The sequence below is a fragment of the Schistocerca americana genome, chromosome 4 (assembly GCF_021461395.2).
Source record: "Schistocerca americana isolate TAMUIC-IGC-003095 chromosome 4, iqSchAmer2.1, whole genome shotgun sequence".
Taxonomy (NCBI): Eukaryota; Metazoa; Arthropoda; class Insecta; order Orthoptera; family Acrididae; genus Schistocerca; species Schistocerca americana.
Window position 1 is genome coordinate 497013748 of NC_060122.1, and position 27094 is coordinate 497040841.

At 38.6% G+C, this 27094-nt stretch overlaps 1 protein-coding gene and 1 non-coding gene across 2 annotated transcripts in view; both read right to left on the reverse strand.

Annotated features, from left to right (window-relative positions):
- Positions 1-5235, reverse strand: part of LOC124612924 (lon protease homolog, mitochondrial-like) — a 152767-nt gene extending 147532 nt beyond the window's left edge. Inside the window, exon 1 of the mRNA XM_047141420.1 lies at positions 4779-5235. Coding sequence (XP_046997376.1) covers positions 4779-5186 — 408 coding nt within the window. The 5' untranslated portion in view covers positions 5187-5235. The remainder of the gene's footprint in view (positions 1-4778) is intronic.
- Positions 5236-8145: 2910 nt separating this feature from the next.
- On the reverse strand, positions 8146-8220 carry Trnal-caa. The gene has a single exon. It is a non-coding gene; the product is annotated as a tRNA-Leu (tRNA).
- Between the last annotated feature and the right edge of the window lie 18874 nt (positions 8221-27094).

The window sequence follows — 27094 nt, forward strand, 5'->3', positions numbered from 1 at the left end:
TCTCCATTTCTTTTCAAGAGAGTCAGTAATTTGTGATTTGTCATTTTATGTTAGCAGATCTTAAGAAATGAATTCAATAGAAAAGAGTTTGAAATCTACTTTCAATAACGCATAAGTGGTTTGAAGTACATTTTGTCCTTGTGTTTCTATTTTCAGTGGGACTATTAAAGTTTACCTAGCCCCATGAACCATGGACCTTGCCGTTGGTGGGGAGGCTTGCGTGCCTCAGCGATACAGATGGCCGTACCGTAGGTGCAACCACAATGAAGGGGTATCTGTTGAGAGGCCAGACAAACGCGGGGTTCCTGAAGAGGGGCAGCAGCCTTTTCAGTAGTTGCAGGGGCAACAGTCTGGATGATTGACTGATCTGGCCCTGTAACACTAACCAAAACGGCCTTGCTGTGCTGGTACTGTGAATGGCTGAAAGCAAGGGGAAACTACAGCCGTAATTTTTCCCGATGGCATGCAGCTTTACTGTATGGTTAAATGATGATGGCGTACTCTTGGGTAAAATATTCCGGAGGTAAAATAGTCCCCCATTCGGATCTCCGGGCGGGGACTACTCAAAGAGGACGACGTTATCAGGAGAAAGAAAACTGGTGTTCTACAGATTTAAAAGGGGAAATGGATAGGTTAAAGTTAGATATAGTGGGAATTAGTGAAGTTCGGTGGCAGAAGGAACAAGACTTTTGGTCAGGTGAACACAGGTTTATAAATACAAAATCAAATAGGGGTAATGCAGGAGTAGGTTTAATAATGAATAAAAAAATAGAAGTGCGGGTAAGCTACTACCAACAGCATAGTGAACGCATTATTGTGGCCAAGATAGACATGAAGCCCATGCCTACTACAGTAGTACAAGTTTATATGCCAACTAGCTCTGCAGATGATGATGAAATTGATTAAATGTATGATGAGATAAAAGAAATTATTCAGGTAGTGACGGGAGACGAAAATTTAATATTCATGGGTGACTGGAATTCGAGGAGGAGGAAAAGGGAGAGAAGGAAACATAGTGGGTGAATATGGATTGGGGGAGAGAAATGAAAGAGGAAGCCATCTGGTAGAATTTTGCACAGAGCATAGCTTAATCATAGCTAAACTTGGTTCAAGAATCATAAAAGAAGGTTGTATACATGGAAGAATCCTGGAGATACTAGAAGGTATCAGACAGATTATATAATGGTAAGACAGAGATTTAGGAACCAGGTTTTAAATTGTAAGACATTTCCAGGGGCCAATGTGGACTCTGACCACAATCTATTAGTTATGAACTGTAGATTAAAACTGAAGAAACTGCAAAAAGGTGGGAATTTAAGAAGATCGGACCTGGATAAACTGACTAAACCAGAGGTTGTACAGAGTTTCAGGGAGAGCATAAGGGAAGAATTGACAAGAACGGGGGAAAGAAATACAGTAGAAGAAGAATGGGTAGCTTTGAGGGATGAAGTAGTGAAGGCAGCAGAGGATCAAGTAGGTAAAAAGACGAGGGCTAATATAAATCCTTGGGTGACAGAAGAAATATTGAATTTAATTGATGAAAGGAGAAAATATAAAAACGCGGTAAATGAAGCAGGCAAAAAGGAATACAAACGTCACAAAAATGAGATCGACAGGAAGTGCAAAATGGCTAAGCAGGGATGGCTAGAGGACAAATGTAAGGATGTAGAGGCTTATCTCCACTAGGGGTAACATAGATACTGCCTACAGGAAAATTAAAGAGACCTTTGGAGAAAAGAGAGCCACTTGTTTGAATATCAAGAGCTCAGATGGAAACCCAGTTCTAAGCAAAGAAGGGAAAGCAGAAAGGTGGAAGGAGTATATAGAGGGTCTATACAAGGGCGATGTACTTGAGGACAATATTATGGAAATGGAAGAGGATGTAGATGAAATGGGAGATATGATACTACGTGAAGAGTTTGACAGAGCACTGAAAGACCTAAGTCGAAACAAGGCCCCGGGAGTAGACAACATTCCATTAGAACTACTGACGGCCTTGGGAGAGCCAGTCCTGACAAAACTCTACCATCTTGTGAGCAAGATGTATGAGAGAGGTGAAATACCCTCACACTTCAAGAAGAATATAATAATTCCAATCCCAAAGGAAGCAGGTGTTGACAGATGTGAAAATTACCGAACTATCAGTTTATTAAGTCACAGCTGCAAAGCACTAACGCGAATTCTTTGCAGACGAATGGAAATAATGGTAGAAGCCGACCTCGGCGAAGATCAGTTTGGATTCCGCAGAAATATTGGAACACGTGAGGCAATACGGACCCTACAACTCATCTTAGAAGAAAGATTAAGGAAAGGCAAACCTAAGTTTCTAGCATTTGTAGACTTAGAGAATGCTTTTGACAAGGTTGACTAGAATACTCTCTTTCAAATTCTAATGGTGGCAGGGGTAAAATACAGGCAGCAAAAAGCTATTAACAATTTGTACAGAAACCAGATGGCAGTTATAAGAGTCAAGGGGCATGAAAGGGAAGCAGTGGTTGGGAAGGGAGTGAGACAGGGTTGTAGCCTGTCCCCGACGTTGTTCAATCTGTATATTGAGCCAAGCAGGAAAGGAGACAAATGAAAAATTTGGAGTAGGAATTAAAATCCGTGGAGAAGAAATAAAAACTTTGAGGTTTGCCGATGACATTGTAATTCTGTCGGACACAGCAAAGGACCTGGAAGAGCTGTTGAACGGAATGGAGAGTGTCTAGAAAGAAGGATATAAGATGAACATCAACAAAAGCAAAACGAGGATAATGGAATGTAGTCGAATTAAATTGGGTGATGCTGAGGGAATTAGATTTAGTGTTGGCGGGCAGCGTGGAGGGTAAAAATCATAGAGGGAGACCAAGAGATGAATACACTAAGCAGATTCAGAAAGATGTAGGTTGCAGTTAGTACTGGGAGATGAAGAAGCTTGCACAGGATAGAGTAGCATGGAGAGCTGCATCAAACCAGTCTCAGGACTGAAGACAACAACAACAACATTAAAGTTTAAAAATAGGCATAACAGAATATGTGAAGGTATGTATCTAAATCTTCCTAAAAGCTTAAAGTGAGTGAGTGAGTGTGTGTGTGTGTGTGTGTGTGTGTGTGTGTGTGAGAGAGAGAGAGAGAGAGAGAGAGAGAGAGAGAGAGAGATATGCCAGCTACCTCACAGCTTCAGCATTTATAGCACAAGCAAACTGAAAAATTTTTCATGTTCTGGTATGGACGTTTAGTCTACATCAACTCATGTTAACAGTGCAAGCAAGAGCTCTCTACAGTGAGTATTTTAATATTTTTAAGTAAGAGACTGAATATAAAAATTAAAAATAACGAAGAGAATGAACATGCTGCACTAATACACACATTATTAAACTTGGAAGTCTTCCACATTACAAATGTGACCTGACAAAGGAAAGAAAAGACATACAGTTAGCAACCACAGCTAAAACAATCTTGTAAACAATGCTGTTAACACACTGGCAACTATATGTACCACATATGAAAATAAATGACACTCGCAATCTCATGATAAAACAACGAACAGGAAGGAGACAAACTCAACAATTTGCAGACACCAAAAATGTGACGCATAAAGTGTAATGGTGTGACGATGTTACGGGACAGTAAGAAGAACATAAAAAATTAAAGCTTACTAATGGTGCCATGTGCTCTGTAAAGGACAAAACCACATAAAGCATGAGAGACTTGACAAAGGAGGGATGAAGCATATAATTATCATGTCATCATGCTTCCTGTCATTCTAAAAGGTAACAAACTTGTAGAGAGGGGTCAGGCCTTCATAAAAACAACTAAAATAAATGGTATGAGACATCACACTGACATAGTTTAAATAAAAAACATAAGGCATTTAAGAAAGAAAGCACCATGCCAAAACCAGACATAATGAGAACCAGTTATATCCTTCTAACATCTGGCAGCATATAAGGTAGGCCTAAGACAACATGAACTAGAATGACCATTAAGTAAAACTGTAAACAAAACAAAACTATAATTCAATGCACATCAATACAAGATTTTCATTTATGACGAGACTAACAGTACGACACTTGTAACCTGATTTGTTCCACATAATATCAACAGAAAATACTCATACCAGAAATAAATAAACAGAGAGATGATTAAAGTGAAAAGCAAGCCTGAACAATGTACTAGTACATAATCTTCCAACGACAAGGAAAGCAAGGTAATTTATAATATCGGAAGAATCTCTTGCTTTTAGTGAAGCGGGGAAAACACATTTTGCAGGTATTATAACGCAACTTAAGTTAGATTCATAAGTAAAATATCATAGTCCATCGAGAAAAGGGCATGGAAATTTCCTAGCAAGAATTTCCTTATAATTAACCAAAGGAACTGGGATAGCCCATATTCAATAAAAACATTATTCTCTTGTATATTGCAATGACAAAGACTGTACTGACGAGTGTTGAACATATGTTCTATACACAAAATGAGGGTGAAAACTGTGTCATACGACGGATGATTAAAAAACCTCACACTAACAATGGTAGCTACCAACACGCATAGCTTCCAGTGGCTATAATACTTAGTAAGCAACACATTTGCATCAAGGGTGACTAATGCAGCTCAGTTACGAAAGCGCACCATGAACCAACAGAGAAAACATCTGCCATAATATTTCACAGTCAACGCGAACAGAATGTGGTGTTCACTGTTTCTAAAGAGTTACGGATGCTTCCATTGCAAAACTCACCATTGTGCTTGACATTAACGCACTGCTGTGTCATTCATAAGTTTATGCGTCTCACCTCCACAATCTTGATGAAACGTGGGAAGAGCGGCGTCCTGTTGACAGCTATTAAAGGCACGTTTGGCCACACCTCCGGGACAGCAACAGTCGTCGGCAAAGGGCGCGGAGTGGGTTGGTCATCATCACTTCCACTACCACTTCTGTACGAGGAGTCATTCGGTGGTTTATTGTCATGATCACTCGACGCTTCAGAATATCTTGGAATGCTTGAGTGAAGACATCGCACGCCCGGCGTATCATACTTTATAGTCCTAGTATAGAAACTCCTTGGTGTTACTGTTCCTAAAACTTCAATGTACCTTCTCCTAACTTTCAAAAGCGTCAATTGATTTGCTTCATGAGTCAACAGATGCACCTTTCGATTGCTACACAATAAAAGCATACGCAGACCGACTTTTGAAAACATGATTCTCCACTACCTGCCGCTTGTTTCATCACCCAACTACATCTCTGACAACAACTTACCAAAGATTTCACAGCCAATCATCGAAGATGTACCAAATTCCTATCGTAAATATACTTTATATCTTTCATCCATGAATACTTTGTAACATAAACATACTGAACTGAAATTATAATAAGAATATGACTGAGAGTTCGACATCAATACAACAAATCACACAATTGCGTAAACCCCAATTCACACTGGCGGTCACTGCATTGTTAGCTGCAACAGGCAGAAGACGGGCGTTGTTGGTGCCACACATTTTAGCAATTTTCACCGAGTTCATGCGCGCTGTCCACCCCGGTAGCTGAGTGGTCAGCGCCAGGGAATGTCAATCCTAAGGGCCCTGGTTCGATTCCCAGCTGGCTAAGAGATTTTCTCCGCTCAGGGACTGGGTGTTGTGTTGTCCTAATCGTCATCATTTCATCCCCATCGACGCACAATTCGCCGAAGTGGCGTCAAATCGAAAGTCTTGCACCCGGCGAACGGTCTACCCAACAGGAGGCCCTAACAAAGTAGAAGCAAGATAGATACGAATCTTCCAGACCACGATTGGCCACAATCCTGGAAGAATGTCTCGGAAAGAGCCATACCTCCAGAAGCTAGAGACACGTGGTACAAAGTCGTACACAAGGTCATACCCACGAACGAGCGTCGAGCACGCATCGGTATGCGCGAGTCGTCTAACTGCGAAGAGTGCTACCAGATAGACTCTCTGGAACACCGCTTCACATGTCGGACAAACCAGGAGATGCAGGAGACTACAGAAGAATGGTGGCACACATGAACAGGGCAGACCACCGAACTATAGAAGTTACAGCTCTCACGGTCCCTGCTGCAAAAAGTTTCCCACGACCCAAGCGCATCGCGATGACAGCGCATGCTATAAGCGCAAAAAAGCAAACGGATGCAGTGCAGTTCCTCACAGATCTCTGGGAGGAGCACAAGCGAACCAGGCAGAAAAGCAACTACCGCCAGACGTTCCAGAGCTATCTGCAGATCGCGCTGGACGCCGCCTTCAAGGACGCCCCTCGGCCCCACACTCCGCGACCGACGCCGCCGCCGCCGCCGCCTCCACCGCCGCCACACCACCCCCTTCACTAACCACTCACGCCCTCGTCGTTGCTGCCAGAGATACCCTCCAACACTCCTACAAATGCATCTTCAAAGTGTGTACGTGTGTAAAATGTGTGCTGCGCATATACAGTGTTTCCCCAAGTGAAATAGTGCGACACAAAATAATTCCATCACCCCACTGGGAAAAAGAGTTAATAACACAAGAAAAGATCTGATTGTGCTCAATTATATTGCACATCAAGTGAAAGCACCAACAAATTAGAGGAACATCACATGCCACAACGAAGGTGTTTATGTAAGTAATTTACCAAACAAGCAACTCACTGAAACCCATATCAATAATCACATATAAGTTTTTTTTTTTAATTTGCTTGTGGCCCTATACAAATATTAAGAGTTGCCAAGATTCTTTTTTTATCGTATGTCAATGTGCTCCTCTCTCTCTCTCTCTCTCTCTCTCTCTCTCTCTCTCTCTCTCTCTCTCTCTCTCTGTCCCCCCACCCCCTCTCTTTTTCTCTCAACCACCATTCATAACTAGCTCTCACTAAATCACATATGGCACCTTCCTGTTTTATATGCTTGCTCATGTATATACTTATTTTGTCTTGTTCATTGTTCATTAGATGTATGTCATAGTCAGTAAGCTAAAATTACAAACAACACTTAAGAAATGCCACTTTATGGCGCCAGATCAGTTCTCTCCCTAATTATAGCAATTTTGCAATGACAGCATTATCAGACTCCAAATGACAAAACAAAACAAAAACTGAAAGAAAAAGTCTATGCCCCATCGCCATAGACACCTAAAGGATTGTAACTAAAATAAAAACCACAGTACCTTTATGAATCAATTAGCAAGCGAACAAAATGTAACAAAGTAGTTTATTTGAATGCCAAATTCGTGTATCAGAAAGCAACCACAGCGAAAGCAAAAGAAAAAGACTCTCAAACTATATGGAAAATGTACACAAGAAACTTAGAGATATTTTCATCTGCACAAATGTATTGTTAACTTGTAAATAAAAGTTTATTACATTAGAAAAAAAGTCGCATAACATTTCCATTTACATTTAACTCATGCTGCATTGTTCTTCTTTGGCACGCCAGTGTAGGACTGTTTACAGAATCAGGTAAGAGAATTTTCCTTTGGGTGAGAACGGGTGTACAAGAACCATGTGCCGATTTGAAGAGTCTAGATTCGCTTATTTTACCGATTGCATCGTTTCTGTATAATCTTTCATTGATTGTATCAATACCCATTTGTATTTTAATATATTGCGAAATTTAACACATTGGCGACTGCTGCAGTAAATTCATACTGTTATCGTCGATTAAGGGCTTAAACTTAATTGTGCTCTTTTAAAATTTTTGAGAAGAGAAGACCTGCCCTCATTCAAAACAATCTTTCTCTAATTTCATTGTTCAGTTACATGATAATTTTTTTTTATAATTTCCAGACACTTAAAAAACTATGATTTTGGAAGTTACCAGTATGAATGGCCTGGATACTTAATTTATTGAGTAGCAGATCAGTGTTTGTGGTTCACAGTTCTGACAAGAATGCATCAGCTCTGAATTTCATTGTATAGTAACTCAAATAAACGTGAATTTTTGAGAATTTTCGAAAGCTGCCATTGTCCTTTGCATAATACACGAGCAGTTTGTAGTAAATCGGCGTTTTTGATTTAGTTACAGTAGCAGATATTGTAACTAACATATTGTGCTACATCTGGTTTTCCCATAAAGATAAGAAGCTCTATATATTATCTACATCTATCGCAAAAAAATTTGTATTCGAGTTTGCAAACAACTATAATGAAACTTCCTGGCAGATTAAAACTGTGTGCCGGACCGAGACTCGAACTCGGGACCTTTGCCTTTTGCGGGCAAGTGCTCTACCAACTGAGCTACCCAAGCACGACTCAGGCCCCGTCCTCACAGCTTTACTTCTGCCAGTACCTCGTCTCCTACCTTCCAAACTTTACAGAAGCTCTCCTGCCAGGAAGTTTCATATCAGTGCACACTCTGCTGCACAGTGAAAATCTCATTCTGGAAACATCCCCCAGGCTGTGACTAAGCCATGTCTCCACAATATCCTTTCTTTCAGGAGTGCTAGTTCTGCAAGGTTCGCAGGAGAGCTTCTGTAAAGTTTGGAAGGTAGGAGACGAGGTACTGACAGAAGTAAAGTTGTGAGGACCGGGCGTGAGTCGTGCTTGGGTAGCTCAGTTGCTAGAGCACTTGCCCGCGAAAGGCAAAGGTCCTGAGTTCGAGTCTCGGTCCAGCACAGAGTTTTAATCTGCCAGGAAGTTTCATATCAGCACACACTCCGCTGCAGAGTGAAAATCTCATGCTGGAACTATAATGAACCTCAAAAAGTTTTAGGAAACCAGTAATTTTTACCACAGATTTTCGTGTTACCTTAATAGGAATTTTGTTTTGTGTTTGCTTCTATTCTTATAGGCAATTAGCAACTTTGTAGCGCAACAGATTAAAATATAATCAGCAGACTTAATTTAAAGTTATTTTTTCACTGCCTTGTAATACATTACACCAGCCAAAACGCAGCCCCACTGTGAATACTGTTTTCAAACTTGCGATGAATTGCTTGAAGTTCATAAGCAGCTGGAAATCGCCCTAACTACTGTCAAACGATTGGCAGCTGCTGAAACTGGTGTGTTGGAAGAGCTCCCAAGAGTCGTGTACCTGTGGTACTGGTACCAGAGGTACCACAAGTGCTATCCTCTCATGTGTATCCTATCTCCTCTGCAGAAAGTACGGGATCTGTCATTAGCCATCCACTTTACTGCGAATGGCGTATCAGTGGTAGATCTACGCATGTTGTATAGGGTGGACAGGGACCAGAGAGGACTCAGGTTGTTGTACCGATCCCTCTAACCAACAAGTTTGAGGTGTTCTGTCTCACTGAAACTGAATCTGAGATAGTGGGGCCCACTTCACATGTTTTGTCCAGGGTCAAGAGGAGGCAAATGCAAAAGTATAGAGGTCTATTATTCACCAGCAGTTCAAACATATGGTGAATGATGGTACCCCTCAGGGAAACAGCAAGGGACAGGAAAGGATGTCAGGTGTACTCAGTGTGTATGGCTGCAGCCTCATTCAACTTGTTGAAGAGACAATTCCAACAGCCATCGAGAGAACTGGGTGCAACGACTGCAGATTTTGGCGCACGTTGGAACAAATGATCTCGGTCATCTGGGCTCTGGGATCATACTTGGCTCATTCCAGCAACCGGCAGAGAAGGTTGAGAAGACCAGCCGTGCACATGGAGTTACAACAAAGCTCACAGTTTGCAGCATTGTCCCCGAAATGATTGTGGCTCTTTGCTTCTGAGTCGAGTGGAATGGCTAAACGAAAGACTTTGAAGCTTCTGTAACAAGCTAGGTTGTGACTTACTGGACTTGCACCGTAGGGTTGAGAACTATAGGGTCCCCACAGCACAGGCTGCTACTCAGGTAGCGAACTGTGTGTGGAGAGTACACAAGGTTTTTTTTTAGATTAGGGGACTCTCCATCCAATCCAGTTAAACACAGAAGTATCAGTGTAAGATCGAAATAAATGCCTCCCACAGGTGAAAGCATTAAAATCCTAATGGAAAACTTCTGAAGCATTCGCAACAAGGAGCCATAGTTTGAAGTGCTCATGAGAAGAAATGGAGCTCACATAATACTAGGTACAGAAACCACAAATTGATAGCAGTGAGATTTTGGGGAAAAATTAAAGTGCATATCGAAAGGATAGGCAGATGGGAAATGGAGTTGGTGTATTTGTCACAGTAGGCAAGAGACACTCAAATCCACTGAGTTAGAAACTGAAGCTGCATGTAAGATTGTTTGGACAAGACTCTGTATGAGAGGTGGGCATAAAATGATAATTGGAGTCTTCTATCGCCCCCCAGACTTGTCTCCTGATGTAACTGAAAACTTTAGAGAAAGCTTCAGTTCACTTGTTTGTAATTTCCTCAATTATACTGTCATCATGGGTAGTGACTTTAATTGTTCACCAATTAATTGGGAAAATTACAGTTATTTTAGTGTTGAGTATGACATCCTGTGTGACATTAGGGAATGCCTTCTCTGAAAACTACATAGAACAGATAGATTAGAATTCCACTTATGGTGAAACTGTATTGGATCTTGTGGCATTGGCAAACTTGATCTCTTTGAAGATGTCCACATCGAAACTGGTCTCAGTGACCATGGTGCAATTATTCGATTGTGACAACAATAATGACCAAAGTACAAACGACAACTAAACCAAGCAGAATTATATACAGGGTGTTACAATAAGGTACGGCCAAACTTTCAGGAAACATTCCTCACACACAAAGAAAGAAAATATGTTATGTGGACATGTGTCCGGAAACACTTACTTTCCATGTTAGAGCTCATTTTATTACTTCTCTTCAAATCACATTAATCATGGAATGGAAACACACAGCAACAGAACGTACCAGCGTGACTTCAAACGCTTTGTTACAGGAAATTTTCAAAATGTCCTCCGTTAGCAAGGATACATGCATCCACCCTCCATCGCATGGAATCCCTGATTCGCTGATGCAGCCCTGGAGGCTGGAGTATTGTATCACAGCCGACCACATTATGAGCACGAAGAGTCTCTACATTTGATACCTGGGTTGCGTAGACAAGAGCTTTCAAATGCCCCCATAAATGAAAGTCAAGAGGGTTGAGGTCAGGAGAGCGTGGAGGCCATGGAATTGGTCCGCCTCTACCAATCCATCGGTCACCGAATCTGTTGTTGAGAAGCGTATGAACACTTCGACTGAAATGTACAGGACCTCCATCGTGCATGAACCACATGTTGTGTCGTACTTGTAAAGGCACATGTTCTAGCAGCACAGGTAGAGTATCCCGTATGAAATCATGATAACGTGCTTGAGCATAGGTGGAAGAACATGGGGCCCAATCAAGACATAACCAACAATGCCTTGATGCTAGTACTGTAGAGCAATGAGTAGCATGTCAACACAAGCACCGAAGTCAACATTACCTTCCTTCAATTGGGCCAAATGGCGGTGAATCGAGGAAGTACAGTACATACTGACGAAACTAAAATGAGCTCTAACATGGAAATTAAGCATTTTCTGACACATGTCCACATAACACCTTTTCTTTATAGTCATAATAGACAATTTTTTTCGTTTTTTTTAAATCTGTGTACTGTGACTATGGCTATTGTAGTGTCAAATAAACATTTAACTTGTATTTTGGTCACAATCCTTACAACAATTATGTCAGAATATAAAATAATAACGTACCTTGAACAGAATGTCCTCCTCAACGCCAACCAACATAGATTCCACAAACATCAATCATGTGAAACCCAATTTTCAATTTTCTCTCATGACATACTGCAAGCATGAAATCCATGTCAGATTCTATACTGAACTTGCGACTTAGTTAGCCCCTCTTCCAACAACAATCTGTCATAGATCCCTTGAACAAAAAAAACTACCCAGTTCTTGGAAAAAAGCACATGTCACAACTGTGTACAAGGAGTGACCCACAAAACTACCGTCCAATATCCTTACATCAATTTGTTGTAATTCTGAGCTCAAACATAACAAGGTACCTTAAATGTTTATTTGACACTACAACTGTGAAGCCATAGTCACAATACGCAATTTTTTTCTTTTTTTAAAATTTGTGTACTGTGACTATGACTATTGTAGTGTCAAATAAATATTTAACTTATATTTTGGTCACAATTCTTACAACAATTATGTCAGAATATAAAATAATAATGTACCTTGAACAGAACGCCCTCCTCAACACCAACAAGCATAGATTCCAAAAACATCAATCAAGTGAAACGCAATTTGGACTTTTCTCACAGGACATACTGAAAGCATTGGATCAAGGCAGATGCAGCATACATTGATTTCCAAAAAGCATTTGACTCAGCACCCCAACTATGTGGTATCATGTGAAATTTGTGACTAAATGAAGGACGTTTTGGTAGGGAGGACACAGCATGTTATCTTGGATGGAGAGTCATCGCCAGATGTAGAAGTAATTTTGGGCTTACTCCAGGGAAGTGTGTTGGGGTCCTTGCTGTTCGTGTTGTATATTAATGACCTTGCAGACAATATTAATAGTGACGTTGGGCTTTTTTAGATGATGAAAGGAAAAGCACAAATATTCAGTCAGATCTTGATAAGATTTCAAAGTGGTGCAAATATTGGCAACTTGCTTTAAATGTTCAGAAATGTAGAACTGTGCCTTCCACAAAATGGCAGAAACATAGTATCCTATGACTACAATATCACTGAGTCACTGTTGGAATTGGCCAACAAATACAAATACTTGGGTGTAACACTCTACAGGGATATGAAATGGAATGATCGCTTAAGCACAGTAGTGGGTAAAGCAGATGGTAGACTTCAGTTTGTTGGTAGAATAAAGGGGAAGTGCAATTAGTCTACAAAGGAGACTGCTTACAAATCACTCATTAAAGCCATCCTAGAATATTGCTCAATGGAATGGGACCTGTACCAAATAGGACTAACAGAGGATACTGAACGTATACAAAGAAGAGCAACACAAATGATCATATATTTGTTTAATCTGTGGTAGAGTGTCACAGAGTTACTGAAGGAACTGAATTGGCAGACTCTTGAAGATAGATGTAAACTATCTCAAGAAAGTCTGTTAACGAAGTTTCAAGAACCGCTTTAAATGATGTCTCTAGGAATACGTTAAAATCCCCTATGTATTGCTCACATAGGGATCGTGAGAATAAGATTAGAATAATTACTGCATGCACAGAGGCATTCAAACAGTCATTCTTCCTGTGCTCCATACGTGAATGGAACAGGAAGAAACCCTAGTAACTGGTACAATGGGATTTACCCTCTGCCATGCAACTCACGGTGGTTCTCAGAGTAAAGATTTAAATGTAGATGTAGAAGTCGCATCAAAACATTCCACAATGCTTTTCAAATGGCGGCATTCACACAGATCGCCAACGAACTGCCACAGCACACCATGTTACGCGAAGGCTTCTCAGGAAGAAGGTTTTGACGGAGTCTTCGTTTACTTAGCGATCTGGAAGTTAACCTATTTTTCGCCATGGTCACTTGTGGGTATTGCAGGCTGTGAAACAGTCATAAAACATTATTGATGTACAATTTTTGAAAAAGTAATCTCTCCGACATCCGCTTGAGGCTGGTCAACACAGACTTATACGCTGTCAAGTGTATTGTAAATATGTGCTTATAGCTGGAGCAGCGTTATTAGCAATGAAGACTCTTTTGTCACACATCATTTCAGGTTCGCATACTTGTATTAACTTCCCTATGGCGATAACTACAGTGGTAACCCAGGAGTACAGCAAATGTAGTTAGTTTTTCGTCTATAAAGTACATATAGTAATGCTACACTACACCCAACAATGCAACAACCACGAGGACAACACAGTGTGAGACAAATCATGCAAAATAGGAATCTTCAATGCGATGATTTTCAAGTGGTAAGAGGCCAGACTAAAAAGTGAAAGTATAACTCTGGCATGTTGTGTCACCACCACTGTCAGCGGTATCCATTAATGTGAAGAATACTCACAACAACAGGGCCTACTCAGTATCGGTGATTTTACACAAAAAAGTCACAGAGTATAGCAACAACAAGACTTTATTCCTGTTCTGCATCCAGTTTCACATGACGGACACTCGCGCATGTTACCAGTTCCATCTGCACCAGTCAATGGATATGAAAGCCCATTCCCCATTAATTACCAAGACCAACCAGCTGGGTGTGAAATGTTTACCATAGCTACTACTGTGCTGGTAACACGTCGCGAGTTCTCTCCACCGAGCTTGTGCCCAGGCAATGGGGACGTGATAGCTATGGATTAATTTCAGACATGGATCGGCCCACAAACTACCAGTCTACCAGCTCAATACGCGGGCAGATGATTCCACATCGCTGAAAAGATCCTACAAAGCTATGGCATTAAAGATGACACAACAGGATTTGCACCATTATTGATCAACATCATCAAGCAAGTCTATTTCATAAGTGACGTCATGAGCGCACCACATCGAAAAACAAACATCTCCTCCAGCTGTACCCGCACCCACGCGTCAGGACGACGAATAGCACTCCTGTTTTGCCCGCCCAGGCCTTCTACCACAGCACTTACAGGATTACATTCTGGACTGAGTGAAGTCGACTTGCTTTTCCCCCACTCAACTAAACTCCATATTAGGGGGCGGGGGCGGGATGCGAGGTGGTCTGTGGTAACTGCAGTCTGCGAAGTGGGCGACAAATGTTGCAAATGGGCAACCTCTGACAAAGTAACCTCTCTGGTGTAGTCCTGGGGAGGGTTAACACATACATTCTTCGCTTCCAACAGTCTGACTCTGACTACTGAACTGTAAATATGTGCTTTCAGCTTGTGCAGTCTTACTAGTAATAAAGCGCTTTTCATCAACCATCATTTTGGGTTTGTGTATTTCTATTAACTTCCCTATGGTGACAACTACATGCTCATGTTACAGTACAGAGTATTTAACCCTTTTGCGTCCTCTCAGTTGTTACTTTAGTACTGTTCTCTGTTTTAGTAGCAAATTGCAAAATTTCCATGACGATTTGGATATTTCTCGCACTGAAGGCCGATTCATCCTGAGAGAACGTCACGTCAAAATATTTAACATACATTTCAAAAGGCAACAGTCACACAATCTGTCAATGGACCGTCACGTCATGCCCCGTTAGGGCTTCTCGAGAAGAAAGTATGATGGTTAAGCTGTCTACTAACATGTAAAGTTAACCTGTTTTCGCCGAGCTTGCTCATGTCATAGTAGTGGATTTTGTGCTTTTGTGAGTTGGATTTCTTTTTTCTCACTGCAGACGAATTCATACGGCCATCACGTCACATCACATCCCGATAATGAAGAAAGTTTTAACTGTGACCTCGTCTGCCAACATCAGAGGTTAACTCATTTTCACCGCACTCACTCGTATCACAGTAGTGAATTTTCCACTTCTTTTTCTTCCTAATCATTAATTTATTATTCTGTTTTGTTTTGCGGTAAACTGCATACGTTCCATAACATTTACATATCTTTTTCGATTTAATGTTCTTCCACAAGCGAGGTAAGACATCTGAAAGCGAGAACAGAGCTGACATCCATAGTATATGTAAATAAAAGCGTAAGTTGATGAAGCAATGTTCATTACATATTTATTTTTTATATATTTTTGTGTTCTGTAGAACCAGATAGCGAGTGACTCCAACGATATGGAACATGTCAAATTCTATATAGTTAAAATATAACTTACAAGATAATAACGACATAATGGAAATTAAATGTCATTTACAGAACAGCACCGAATTAATGGAAAACTGTGTTTCACTGAGGGAGGTAGACTAATACATAAGGGATCAATATTATGGTAAACATTAAAATAAATAATTATATGAATATATGGAGTAATAAACTACTTTTTGAGGCAAATTAAGATTTTTTAGTTTAATATGCAGAATGTTTTTGTTTCTTGTGTTGTAGTTGTGACATCTTCTATTGTCTTTGTAGAGAGAAGAGCTACTATAGACAAAACTGAACAAAAAAATAGACTGTGAGGCGATGGTAAGGATCTCCAACCTTCAAAACACGTACCTGCAAGAATGTTTATGCTGGACACGGTTCCATATTCTAATGGCTTTTTTGCAGTGAAAATCTTTTTGTGAGAGGTTGGTTCCTCCAGAGTATAATCGCATAAGATATTAATGAATGAAAGTAGTGAACGTAGGAAGCCTCAATGGTATATGCTTCAGCCACTAAAGGGATAATTCAGACTGAAAATTTGCTGAGCTGATTCTTTTAAGAACACAAAGAATGTGGATTGACCAATTGTATTTGCTGTCTGTGTAAGAGGCCAGAAATTTTGTATCATCAACCTTATGTAGCGACAGGTCTCTACACTTTATATAAATTTCTTCAAGTTTTCTTTGTGAGATGTGAAATCACATATAATGGGTTTTACCTGCAATGAGTGAGATACCATTTGTAGAAAACCAGTTTAATATTCCAGTGAAAACCTTGTTCACAGTTAATTCAATGCTATTTTCTGACAATCTGTCAATGAGAATAGTGACATCGTCTGCGAAAAGGGAGATTTGCTATTTGTATTAGAACAAAGTAGGAGGTCATTAATGAATATAAGAAATAGCAGTGAACCTTAAATAAAGCATTGTGGCACACCAGAAGTTAATGAGCCCCACTCAGATGATGCACATTCTCCAAATAAGCCCTTCAGCATTACAGACTGCTTTCGATACTTAAGTTATGACTGAAGCCACGAACTGACATTAGCTGTTAAACCATAATATTCTGCCTTTTTAAAAGAATTTGATGGTTTACACAGCCAAAGGCTTTCGAGGGATCACGAAAACTACCTACTGGTGACATATTTTTTTGTTAATGGCTCCCAAAATCTGATTGTTAAAAGTGGGTACTGCTTGTTTGGTAGAAAGACCAGCACAAATTGACTTTTGTTAAGGATATTGTGGAGGTTTAGGTGATCGACAGCCGTTCTGCGCAGAAGTTTTTCAAAAAATTTTGAAAATAGAGTTAAAAGGGAGATTGGGAAATAGTTTGTGACAGTACTTTTATCACCTTTTTTAGAAAGCTACATCACTACAGGCAGTTTTAATTTATCAGAGACAATTCATTCTTGCAAAGATGCACTGAATTTGTTATATGAGACTTGAATTACGTATTTATAACAATATTTCAATATTTTTCTTCAAATATTGTCCACACCAACATACTTTTATTTTTATTGACTTAACTACTCTTTCAGTCTCATTTAAAGTAACATGTGACAGAGAAATCTGCACTGTTCTGTTGCTAATAGTTTCCTGTAGAAGAGGTGTTGTTTCATCCTAAGATCCTCTACAGCCTGCCTTCTCTGCTGTAGTCAAAAATGCTTGTTTAATATCTCTGCAACAATTTCATGTTTCTGTATAACATTGTTACGCTTTTTTAGTTTCTATGTGTGTCCTGCTTCCTGTTTTTCTGCTAGTTTCCCTCTTTATCACATCTTGAGTGGTATTCATTTTGTTTTCTAATTTAACAGTTTTTGGTTTTATGCACATACTCTTACATTGATTTACTTTTTTAAGGTGTTACAGTGAAGTTTGTAGTGCTTCTGTATCTTTGGGTCATGGCAAGTTCTGATAGAATTATATAGCATCCTCTTTGTTGTTCAGGATGTTTTCATACCTGCAGTGAGCTATGTTTTCTTGGTAGTCCCTACGGGGCTGTTTCTTTTTATTTTTTGAGAAAGGTAGTTTCGAAAAGCAACATGAATTCATTTAAAAACCTATTATACTTTTTATTTATATCAGTTTTGTTGAAAACTGGACTCCAGTCTACCTCTTGCGTACTGTAATTGAAATTTTTAAGAGTCTCACCATTTATTATCCTAAAATATTTCAAGAATTCACAGAACCGTTGCACAGATTGATATCAGTGAGTATAAGCAATTGAATATCATGGTCAGAAAGGCCATTAACACCTGGACATACACTGACACTGTTGAATCTCAATGTATCTATAAAGAAATTGTCAACCAGACTTTGACAGCTATTAGTACCCTCGTCAGAAAATCTACTATATCGTCAGGTTAAAAGGATCCACTAGATGTTCTAAATCTACTTTAACACTGTTCTCATTTACAAAATTGACACTGAAATCACCTGCAATTATTAAGTTCTTGGACTTTGACGTCAGTTGAATAAAAGAGTATCTGGCCACCTCAGGAATACATTCACGTTTCCTGCAGAAGATCCATAAAGTGTTAACACAACAACTGACAAATCATTTGTACTAATTTCTACTCCACAAATTTCAGTATGCTGCTCCATACATTGGCTATTTATTTCTAAAGACCTATATGATTTGCTTTTTTTATATATAAATTAAAACAACACCTTTCCCCAAGATAGTTCTACAACAGTGCCTTGCTAGACAGTAATCAATCAACTTCATCATTTCGTCTTCATCTCTCTATGACATTCACGAAAACATTATGTATGAACTTTATTAATAACATCAACAACATCTATGTTCATGGACTTCATCTAACTTGTTCCTTAGCCTCCCTGTGTTTTGATAATATAAACTTAGTTTTTCATTATTTATACAATTTTCATTATAGCTACTATGGTTTTCGTCTAATTTAATTTCCATGATAGCAAGAGATCTGTGGTCTGCCTTGTCAACACAATAACATAACATTTGAAGTAAAAAGAGTCAGCTCTAATTAAGGAGAAAAATACAATTGTTTATGAATTTACTAGTTCTACAAGAAAAAAACATAATGGATAAGGTAAATGGGATCTACTTATACCCTTAAATCTGTCGTTTGATATATATATATATATATATATATATATATATATATATATATATATATACATATACTATGGTATATATATATATATATATACACACACACATATATATATATATATATATATATATATATATATATATATATATATATATATATATATAACGTCGATGGTTTGAAAAATTATTTCACACTGCAGCTAATGCAACTAATGAGATGTCACAGCCTGGGGATTTCTGTAGTGGCACTATGAACTATCATTCACACAGGATGTCATAAATTCTATGTAGTTCACAACTTTCAACATGATGTCAACTGAAATCATATGAGCTGATATTAATGTTATAATGCAGGTTATAGGATTAGACTTGTGACAAGAGACAAGTACAAGGAAGGCACAATCCAAATGTTAAGCCAGGTTAATACATGCTTCTAATGTGACGCTATAGTTTGTGACTTGTTGTAGTGTCATTGTGAGCTACCATTCATACAAGATGTCACAAATTCTGCATAGGTGCACAGCTTTCAATATGGCGTCAATTGAAATAATATGGGTGGGTACAAAGGTTATGGTGCAGGTGATCTTAGAGCTGTGACGATTGTTAAATGCAAGGCAGACGAAACCCAAATGTGGAATCCAAAAATAGATTTCGCACAGGGATAAATTAGGGGAAACAAACACTTTTATAAAACAAATAGCACTCAGAGAAGAAAATGCTGTTGCAGTGGCAAACTAACCAACAGCTGGCTTGTAGATATCATTGGCAGACATGCCACTCTTCCATGATTTTAGAATCTTATTCTATTAATTGATATAGGCATTTTGAATAACTAACTTTTAGGTTAACAGCTGCCACATCACACTCTCGAACTATTTCCTCCATATAATCCACAATTTATGCAATGCTTGATCTCACAAATTACCAAGCTTATATGACTCGCTTTTCTGATTATATATATATATTAAGTTTCTTTATTCATTCAAAAATCTTTTAAGACTGTAGGATCTGTCATATGTTTGCAAATACTGCACACACACACACACAGCACTGCTGCAAAAAATCAAACATCGGTTGCTGTTCTTGTAGTGCCAGAAGCTGCAAAAGTGTACCTGCCGATAACTGTTTTGACTTTTTTCAGTAACACAACGAATACATATTGAAATCGAATTGGGTATAGCAGCAATTACTCCATGATAATTAGGACGAAGTGAATGTGTTCAGAAATACAGCTACCAGGGAGTGGCAGTGGAAGGAAAGCAGCGTCATAAAGGACAACAAAGTTGAACTTTTGTTGTATGACAAATGTTGCATCCCCTAAGTTGTGCCACTGAAAACTGGGAGTTCACACTTGCAGTTTCGTTACAACTGCAGTATGCCACTAACTGTGATGACACTTTTGTTGTGTGTGTGACCCCAGCTTTACATGCTAGTGGATATGCTCCTTAACAGGAGTGAATGCGTCGAAAATAGGTTAACTTCCGATTTTAGTAGATGATAGAATCATCAAAACTTTCTTCCCAAGGTATCTTGACGTGACGTGATGTGATGTGCTGGCACATTGACAGCCTGAGTGAATGCCCCCATTTGAAACGCATTGTGAAATGTCTGAAAGTGATGTGACATGACATAACATGACATGACTTGATGTGACGTGATGGTGGGTGTACATTTGCCTTTACATGTAGCTTAGTTAGTTATTTGCAGATTTCGTGTATCGTAACTTGGATCATCTACTATGGTAGGTAGGAGTCTGTTTTACAATTGTAACATATCTTATCACCAGCAGTAACATGCTGAGTATTTATATGATAAATTAAGCATTACTTTTATGTACATACACTGATTTATTCATAGCCATGTTCAGTGTGTCTCTCTCCCTCACTTAAACACACACACAAATGTACATACACACAATAATACTATTACACATTCCGAATTTTTTCTGTAGCGTAGAAGTCGTCGTCAATCAGGTATGTTTTCAGTACACGTTTCAAGTTAATCTAATCATCAATTATATTCTTTACATCACTGACCAGTTAGTCAAAGATATATCTTATGCTCTTCTGTGCCATACTAAAACTAAGTGATTAATAGTACAAATCATTTCTTCTCCTTATTTAATAATTATTAATGTTACAGTTGTTTTCAAACTATGAGTGATTGTTGGCAACAAACTTCATATGCTAGTAAATGTGTCATAACGCTTTTATCAGTATGGCTAAATGTCTATAAATTGTACTGGAGTGGACATCCTACATCCACCTTATTACATTCTTGTGTACAAAAAGCACTATTTTCCTCAATGACGATCTACCCAATAAAATAGTGCCATAAGACGATAGCGAATGAAAATAGTAGTAGTCAAGAATATTTTGTTTCATTTATTCGTTAACCCTCATCCATCTTTTATTATTATGGCTTAAATCATTGTGAGGTTTTCTTTCTCCTGTCGTTACACTTACATATGGAACTGCTCTCTTCTAAACAGTTGCTTCCATAAAAGATCATATTCCGTGATGTTTCTCATAACTGGGGTTGTTCCCAAGAGACTATAAAATTTACATCACTTATAATCACCAGCAGGTGTTTTCATATGACGAATATCTTTCATCTACATATAGAGTTATGGTACCTCAGATAATTGCATGTCAAAACATTGCTGAACATCTTCGTCGTGAAGCACAACAGTAGTGTGTAGAAAAAATAATGCCCAATCCACATTGAACATCAATCAAACAGAAGGCGATATCTCTGTCAAAATGTGATGTATACACACTACATGAAACGTCAAAACAATGTCATTTTACTTAACTCAGTAGGGAACAGTGAAAATGAGTTTATGAGATACCATCGAAGATATAAAAAGTTAGAATATCTAAATCTACATGAAATGTCAAAACAATGTCATTTTACTGAGCTCAGTAGGGAACAGTGAAAATGAGGTTATGAGATACCATCGAAGATATAAGAAGTCGGAATATCTAAATCCACCTGTATACCTTGCAAACGACTATGAAGTGCGTAGCAGAGGGTATGTCCCTTTGTACCAGTTATTAAAGCTTTTCCCCCATATCATTCTCGTATGGAGCGCAGGAAGCATGATAGCTTAAATAGCTCTGTGCATACTGCAATTAATCTAATCTCGTCTTCATGATCTCTGTGGGAGCGATGTGTATGGGGTTCTAACAAATTTCTGTTTAATGTATCTAAATATGATGAGGGAAGGAAGAGTCGTATTTTTTTTCATTTTCTTTTGAGGATAAACGTTATTATCTTATAATAGCTTTTGGTAAATTGTACAGAATAATAAGAACCAAAGACATAATACCTGTGAAACAGCAAATGAAAGTTGACAAGTAGACTACATTTAGTTCTCCTTTATTAGCTTCTTCTGTCTGTGATGAGAGGTTCAGAGATCCGGTTGTGCCAGGTAGACATAACAGTGCTCGGTAATAAAAATACTTTTGTGGAAAATATAATTTGCCAATGCTGTTAAAGCATAAGTTTTTACTTATTTCTCTGTGAAACTATAAAGTAAGAATTACTAGTGTACTAAAGTCGCACAACAGTGGAACATATAATGACGTCAGACCACTGAATCCAGGCTGAACGAAAAAACGTTGGTCAGATCACAATTAGCTCACAGGAACTTAAATACTACGAAATGCAGAGGTAAAAGCAGATCCTCTCCATTTTCAAGTCCATAGGCACCAATAGTCATTCAGAAAGGGTAATATATGTAAATGTTAACACTGTGAGTACAAAGAGGCATTGAAAAAACTATTATCTAATCAACACAAACCATTTATGAGAAAAAGAACACCCCAAAATCAGGAAACGACACTTCATCTGAGCCCAGCGGCATGAATGAGATGTTACAAATTTGAAAACATATGTTTATAATTATGTTTAATGATCTCAACCAAAATTTTACAAACATGTCGAGCAAATTTGATCAAAAATTTAAAGATTTGAGGGTTGGAACTTCAATAGTGTTAACTATTTATTTCCAGCCTGTACAAAATAGATACGTGTTTCAAAGTTTTACTGACCTTCAAGGTAGTCACCAGCATTGTGTATAACCCGTTTACAGCATGTGGAAGTCGTAGGATGCTCTTAGCAGTGCCAGTTGTGTCGACAGTTCGATTGGCCCTCGTGAGTTCAACTCGATTTTTAAATTGAAGGAAGCACTTCACGCCTTTTGCCTCAGAACTGCTACAAATTCGTCGGACAATAGGCTGTGCCGCCCGAACTGTCAACACAACTGGGACTGCTATGAGTATCCTACGACTTCCACATGCTGGCAACGGATTATAACAATGGTGGTGACTACTTTGATGGTCAGTAAAACTTTGAAACACGAATCTATTTTGTACAATCAACCTTTAATGAACTTCCTGATGAAGTGAAGAAAGTATCAGAAGATGTCGTACCTATAAAACTCGAACAAAAACGCATAGACAAAGACATACAGAAGTTGAATGACCACACGAATGTTTGGGAGTTTGACAGCAAACCCACACTAGCTGAAAAGTTTGTACTGCTGCATCAAACCAATCTGATATCGATAAACTGATAGACAAAGAAGAATATAAAAAAGTTTGGAAAGTGGGAAACAAGGCACTGGCAGAAGTAAAGCTGTGAGGATGGGGCGTTAGTCATGCTTGGGTAGCTCAGATGGTAGAGCACTTGCCCATAAAGGTAAAGGTCCCGAGTTCGAGTCTGGGTCCAGCACACAGTTTTAATCTGTCAGGAAGTTTCATATCAGCGCACACTCCGCTGCACAGTGAAAACCTCATTCTGGAAGAAAATAAAATCTTTAGTAAGGTAGACATGGACACTAAAGATGTTGTACAGCATACTTGTTCTTCATTGGCTACTGACAGAGATAGTGCAAATGAAACTGTGAACACCAGAAACATGCAGGAGAACATACTAAATAAAAGAGAAAATACATTTTCACATCTGCAATTTCACAATGTCAATGAAAAGGGTTTTGGCACATATAATGAACTGCTGATGCCAGGTAGAAACCAAATAAAGTAGCCCCCTTGCTACACATGTCGTTATCGCACTCATTGGGAACAGGACCCTTTCTTTCATCAATGTTGGTCACTGAAAGCTCATTAAAATATTGTCAATTTCGAGCTTTTTCCACAGAGAAAAAACAGATTCAACCTATAATTGTTATAAGAGAATTTCACACTGCACTGTTGTGTAACTGGACCAAATCATAAAAAATACACTGTGTGATGAGATTCACTCAAGTAGATAATACAGATGCACTGTCAAATTTCCAAAACATTGGAAACCATGAGCCCAGTAACGACGATAACCACATTTGACACCTAGAAACGTCGCTGCCAGATAACAGGCAGAGAAACTTCAGTTATTGGAGAAACAATGGTTATCAAGTGAGAGACGGGTATGGGTATGAACCAAGGTACTAGTACTCACCAAATCCAAACAACTGAGGCTGATATAATGATTGGTGAGGCGCTACAGATTATAGGAGGCCAAATAATGTGAACTGCAATGAGTACAGACCAGTAACTGTTGGGCCCAGACAAGGTAAAAAAACCAGGCAAGGAGAACCGGGTTTATGTAATAACCAAGACACAAATTGCCATAACACTGGACATATAGTGCATATAGGCAAGGTGGTTGACAATAATGGTGCTATACTGATGCCACTATTGGAAAACAACAACTGGCTGCATTAAGCCCTCTGACGACGATCGAAAGGGAAAGTGGGTGTATGCATTTATAAAACATGTATTTTTTATGTTATACTAAAGACCAAGATGCAAGATATGAGTTATATGCAGGCAAGGTACTGAGTGACGAAAATGCTGTTGAAGTAATACAGGTGACAATAAATGTCAAAGTAGCTAATAGTTTAATACCTATTGTATTCAACACTGGTGCTTCGTCCAATGTAATATCAATGAGTTTATTTAATGAGATCGAGAAGTGTATGTCCTTACCAGCCTTATCTGTTCAAAGTTGTGAACATCTGATCCCATGTGAAGAAAGTCAAGAGAAATAAAACTACAAACATGCATATCTGTCACCATTAAGGAGGTTACAATTGAATTTACATTTCTTGTGATGGAAGAATTAATATTTAACTGTACTCTCAGAATGGATTTTTTTTGTCAGTTTGAAGTAAAGATAGATTTGGGTAATGCAAGTGCCATTTGCAGTTGGTTAAGGTCATAACAAAAACAAAACATCCAAGATTGGCAATTTTTTACCCTGAAGTATTTTTTATAAATTGTCAATGTAGTGACTAGTCAATGGCTACACATGTGCGCATGCAAGTGGTGTGATATAAGATAAAGGAAACTTCCTACTTATCTCAGACACAAAAAGGGGAATTATATACATTATTTTTACAAAATATGCAAGTGACCAAGAAATGTCCAGGGTTTATCAAAGATTATGTTTTTATAATGGATGTTTACTCACACAAAAGATTTTATCATTCATCATATGTGACACCATGATCGATAAAGGAAGCAGTAAGGAAAGAAATCGAAAGGTTGGTAAATTGGAAGATCATAGAGACCTCAAAAGGGAAATAAATAAAGCCGTTGGGCCAGTTAGGATAAGGCCTGATGAACAACTTATAAATTTTCGTGCAGTTAGGAAATTAACAATCATAGACCTGAGGTATTCGTACTGGCAGATATCAATAAATCCTGACAGCAGAAAATATACTGTGTTTATTTCTTTTCGCTAGAAGTTATCAATTCCATGTTTTATTCTTTGGGATGAACATCAGAGCTGGTGTATTCATAACAACATTGGACACAGCACTGCACCAAGAGCAGCTAAGTAGGGTGGTGTTGTATGTAAATGATTTATTGCTCATGGGAAGAGCATGTGGAATTACTAAAGAAAGTGTTGAAGAAATTTCTTATGTTTGACATTACTACAAACCTAGAAAAATATGAGGTTCAACTATAGGAAATCAAATTATTAGGTCACTTCATCTCTCCAGCAGGAATACTACCAGATTCAGGAAAAACGAATGTTGTCAAACACTTTCCAGCATCTCAAAACAAGAAACAACTGAAAGCAGGCTTGGGGTTAACATCGGTTTTAGGGAAATTCGTACTGGACCAACTAGTGGACAGTGACATGTTGCTAAATTTATTAAGAAAGAACAACACATCGTTATTGACAAAACAACGTCAGGAGGATTCTGATGCTATTAAGGAAGCTTCAGCAAAATGTTTTATTGTGCCACCTGGATGTGAGTAAGGAACTCTGTTTAAGTCCCGATGCTACAAAACAAAGAGTGGGGGTGTGTCTGTTTTAGATCAGAGAAGTTGAAGGGAAACCAACAGTATGTGTAATTAGTTCTGTGAGTCGAACCCCTATAGAATGCGAGAAATTGTATTCAGTGACCAAGCTCAAAGCATAGGCAGTGGTTCGGGCATTCAGTTATCTATGGGGGAAACATATTCCCATATTTTCTGACCACCAAGTCCTATCATTTCTCTTAACATGCAAACTATTACATAAGCAAATAAAAAGGTGATGCCTCTTCTACGAGAATTTAGTATTGAGATCATATATATGAAAAGGAAAACCTAATAGCAGATGCACTTTTACAGCTTCCACAAGGTTTGAATGAATTTGTCGATCTAACAGAACAGACTTCTGACTTCCACATTTCATTGATGCATGATGTCATGTACCATCGTTATTATCTAAAATGTGTCAGAACATACAACAACTACAAGAAGAAGAAAAGGCCTGGAAGATGCATGCAGAGACTTTGGGAAAATGGTAAAGAAGATTTAAGTAAGTACTAAAAATTACATCATGGTGTACTCTTTCATCATCACACAGCAGAATCATCCAGGTGGTGCATTTGTTTATAAGAGGTGTATGCATGTAATTTCATTAAGTGTACCCACAATACCTGGGGATATTATGGAGTATCAAACTGTACAAACAAAATTGTGTCATGCTGCTGTTTTCCCAATTTTCGCCACAAAGTACAACAGACAGTAAAAATGTGTCATATGCCAGTAAGAAAAACATTCAAACCTATACTGTTTAATAAAGTTACATTCAGTTATTCCCATAAAACCCATATAGCTAGTATTGTTGGATGCGGCCAGTCTGTTAACATTTTTTTTTCTTCAGAAACGCTTTCCTTGCCATTGCCAGTCTACATTTTATATCTTCTCTACTTCAACCATCATCAGTTATTTTGCTCCTCAAATAGCAAAACTCATTTACTACTTCAAGTGTCTCATTTCCTAATCTAATTCCCTCAGCATCACCCGATTTAAATCGACTACATTCCATTATCCTCGTTTCGCTTTTGGTGATGTTCACTTTATATTCTCCTTTAAAGACACTGTCCATT